Raw genomic sequence first — 2,571 nt, 5'->3', positions numbered from 1 at the left:
GAGAGATAAGCGAGGAGAGACACAAAGAGAGAGAGAGAGAGAGAGAGAGAGAGAGAGAGAGAGAGAGGGAGGGAGAGGGGGGGGGAGAGAGAGAGAGAAGAATGAGAGAGGGAGCAGAGAGATAGATAGATAGAGAGAGAGAGAGAGAGAGAGAGAGAGAGAGAGAGGGAGAGAAGGAGAGAGAGATAGAGTGAGAGGATAGAGACTGAGAGGGGAGAGAGGGAGAGAGTACAAAGAGAGAGAGACAAAGAGACAGAGAGAGAGGGACTACACAGAGAGAGAGGGAGTAGAGAGAGAGAGAGAGAAGCGAGGAGGGAGAGGGGGAGAGAGACAAGAGAGAGAAAGAGATAGCGAGAGATAAGCGAGGAGAGAGAGAGAGAGAGAGAGAGAGAGGGGGGGAAGTGAGAGAGAGAGAGAGAGAGAGAGGACATAGAGAGAGAGACAGAGACAGAGGGAGGGAAGAGAGAGAAAGAGAGGGACGAGCGAGAGGAGGAGAGAGAGAGAGAGAGAGAGAGAGAGAGAGAGAGAGAGAGAGAGAGAGAGAGAGAGAGAGAGAGGACGGGGGGATGCTTGTTTTCAAAATTATAAAAAATTCAACCCTATGTTTTATAAAAATTACGATCACTTGCTAGCAAGTTTCCTTGTGGGCTTGTAATTGGGTTTTTGTGTTTTATCCTCCATAATATCGTAAGCTAAATTTGAAAATTAAATGTATTTGTGCAAATGCGTTTAAAAAGACCTGAAGTTGATTTTAACAAACAAGCAAGACAACATTCATATTTTCTTTCCTTAATACAATTTTGGTTTTATTCTGAGAAAAAAAAACAATAATCTTTTTTTTTTCCCACACACACAGCCAATTACGAGGGGTACACTCTTCATGGCCTGAGATGCTTTAGTCAAACCGCTTCAACTTCCGTTCATGAGAGATATTTAGCCTAGGCTTTCTGCGCGGATCGTGCTGCCCTCATCGCCATGAAAAATTCATACACCTTCTCAGGTTCTGCCAAAGTCTCTCCTAATGCTGATTCCTTGAATGCTTTCTTCCACCCACACAAACGCGGATACGCCTCAAGCTCAAGGCTGCAGTTCCCCACAGTTTCGAGGGTATACTGCCACGCCACAAAAGGACCCAAGATTATATCTACGTAGCCCACAGTGGCACCCCCGAAATAGGGAGGCTCCTTTGCAATGGTGCCCAAGGCTTCTTCCAATAAACTCAGGCACTCCTTGGACTCTTGAAGAGCCGCCTTCCGCTCCTCTTCCGTTGGTTTGAAGAGCCCGAATAAAGCTTCGTTGAGCTGCGCAGCACAGGCGAACAAAAGAGGCCAGCATGTGAGATCCAGGATCCAACTCAACTTACGTATCCTTCACCTTTATCTTTTTATGGCACAGCCAGTAAGCACATTCGTCCCTTTCATCTGCGGGCACCTACGCTCGAAAAACAGTCTACATTTCTTTACAATAGAATACCACCAATGGCATTCATTACAGCCCACAGTCCGCTTACTTTCTCAAACTAGCAAGAGTGCTAGCAAGAGTACTTGATAAGGTTTGGTTCAAGCGAAAAAAACTAAGAAATGACAGGGAACAGGGCAACGCACGCACCTTCTTGTCAATGAAATCCGCCCAGAAGCGAGCGAGGGCCCGATCGTAGGGATCCGCAGGGAGGAGATTGTTGCCATCGGGGGAGGGGAAAGCTTCGTCGACGTACTGGACGATGACGGCGGATTCGCATACGGGTTTACCGTGGTGGAGGAGGACGGGGATTTTCTTGTAGACGGGGTTGGATTGGAGGAGGAGGGGGCTTTTGTTGGAGAGGTCCTGGGTGAGGGTGGTGAAGGGGACATTTTTGGCGGAGAGGGCGAGGATGGAACGCATTGCATAGGGGCTTGCCCAGAAGGAAAGGAGCTGGACATCCTCATAAGACATGGCAAGGAGATAGGCTGCTGGGAACTTGGGCTTTGGGGGATTGCACTGTGGGAATGTCCTGTGAACGTATTCTAGTTGTACATAAATAGCACCATCGCCTCTTCACACGACATTCCCTGTGAACGTATTCTAGTTGTACATAAATAGCACCATCGCACGAGGAAGAAACTTCATGAGTACGTTCCCTCAGTTCCTCCGTCATCACCATTGTCAGCATCGCTTGCAAACTTAGCGAAAATGTTAATTTACGTGACTTCTCTTCCCTCTCTAGATACCTTATCAATGCCGTCTCCTCTTCATTTGTTAGTGCTGGTGTTTTTCGTGGTGGTCCTACCTTTTAACCATGTAGATGGGGCACTCCAACTCATCTCCCAAACATGCATTGATAGGCCATCTTCGTGTGCATCCATGGCATCACACGTTTCCTCTTCAATCCAGGTATGGTCTATTTATCTCGGTGCAAGCCAGTCTTGTAGGATGACCATCCACCAATGGTTGTGAGGGGGCAGCAATAGTTGTGGGATCACTGCCTAGCAATGGCTGTGAGGGGGTAGCATGATTTGTGGGATCACCATCCACCAATGGTAGCAAGGGGGTGGCGACAACGACTATGGGAATAGTACTCAACAATGGTTGTGG

At 48.0% G+C, this 2,571-nt stretch overlaps 1 protein-coding gene across 1 annotated transcript; it reads right to left on the bottom strand.

Annotated features, from left to right (window-relative positions):
- Positions 1 to 827: 827 nt before the first annotated feature.
- On the bottom strand, positions 828 to 1,964 carry LOC147900984 (putative glutathione S-transferase). The gene is made up of 2 exons (XM_087375628.1): positions 1,609 to 1,964; positions 828 to 1,301 (listed from the first exon to the last, which is right to left on the bottom strand). Exons 1-2 carry the CDS (start codon positions 1,930 to 1,932, stop codon positions 939 to 941), a joined length of 687 nt encoding a protein of 228 aa, XP_087231754.1. The 5' UTR covers positions 1,933 to 1,964; the 3' UTR covers positions 828 to 938.
- Between the last annotated feature and the right edge of the window lie 607 nt (positions 1,965 to 2,571).

The sequence above is a fragment of the Dipteris shenzhenensis genome, chromosome 6 (genome assembly GCF_047967505.1).
Source record: "Dipteris shenzhenensis isolate YYH24624 ecotype China chromosome 6, Dip_SZ_1.0, whole genome shotgun sequence".
Taxonomy (NCBI): domain Eukaryota; kingdom Viridiplantae; phylum Streptophyta; class Polypodiopsida; order Gleicheniales; family Dipteridaceae; genus Dipteris; species Dipteris shenzhenensis.
The sequence above is the reverse complement of the archived record's forward strand: the minus strand, read 5'-3'. Positions and strand labels throughout refer to the sequence as shown.

Bases quoted from the DNA above. Each gene is read 5' to 3' on its own strand.
- LOC147900984 (XM_087375628.1), bottom strand. From the start codon at position 1,932: ATGTCTTATGAGGATGTCCAGCTCCTTTCCTTCTGGGCAAGCCCCTAT. The intron at 1,302-1,608 runs GTGCGTGCGTTG...TGTGCTGCGCAG, and splicing joins CGGATTTCATTGACAAGAAG to CTCAACGAAGCTTTATTCGG.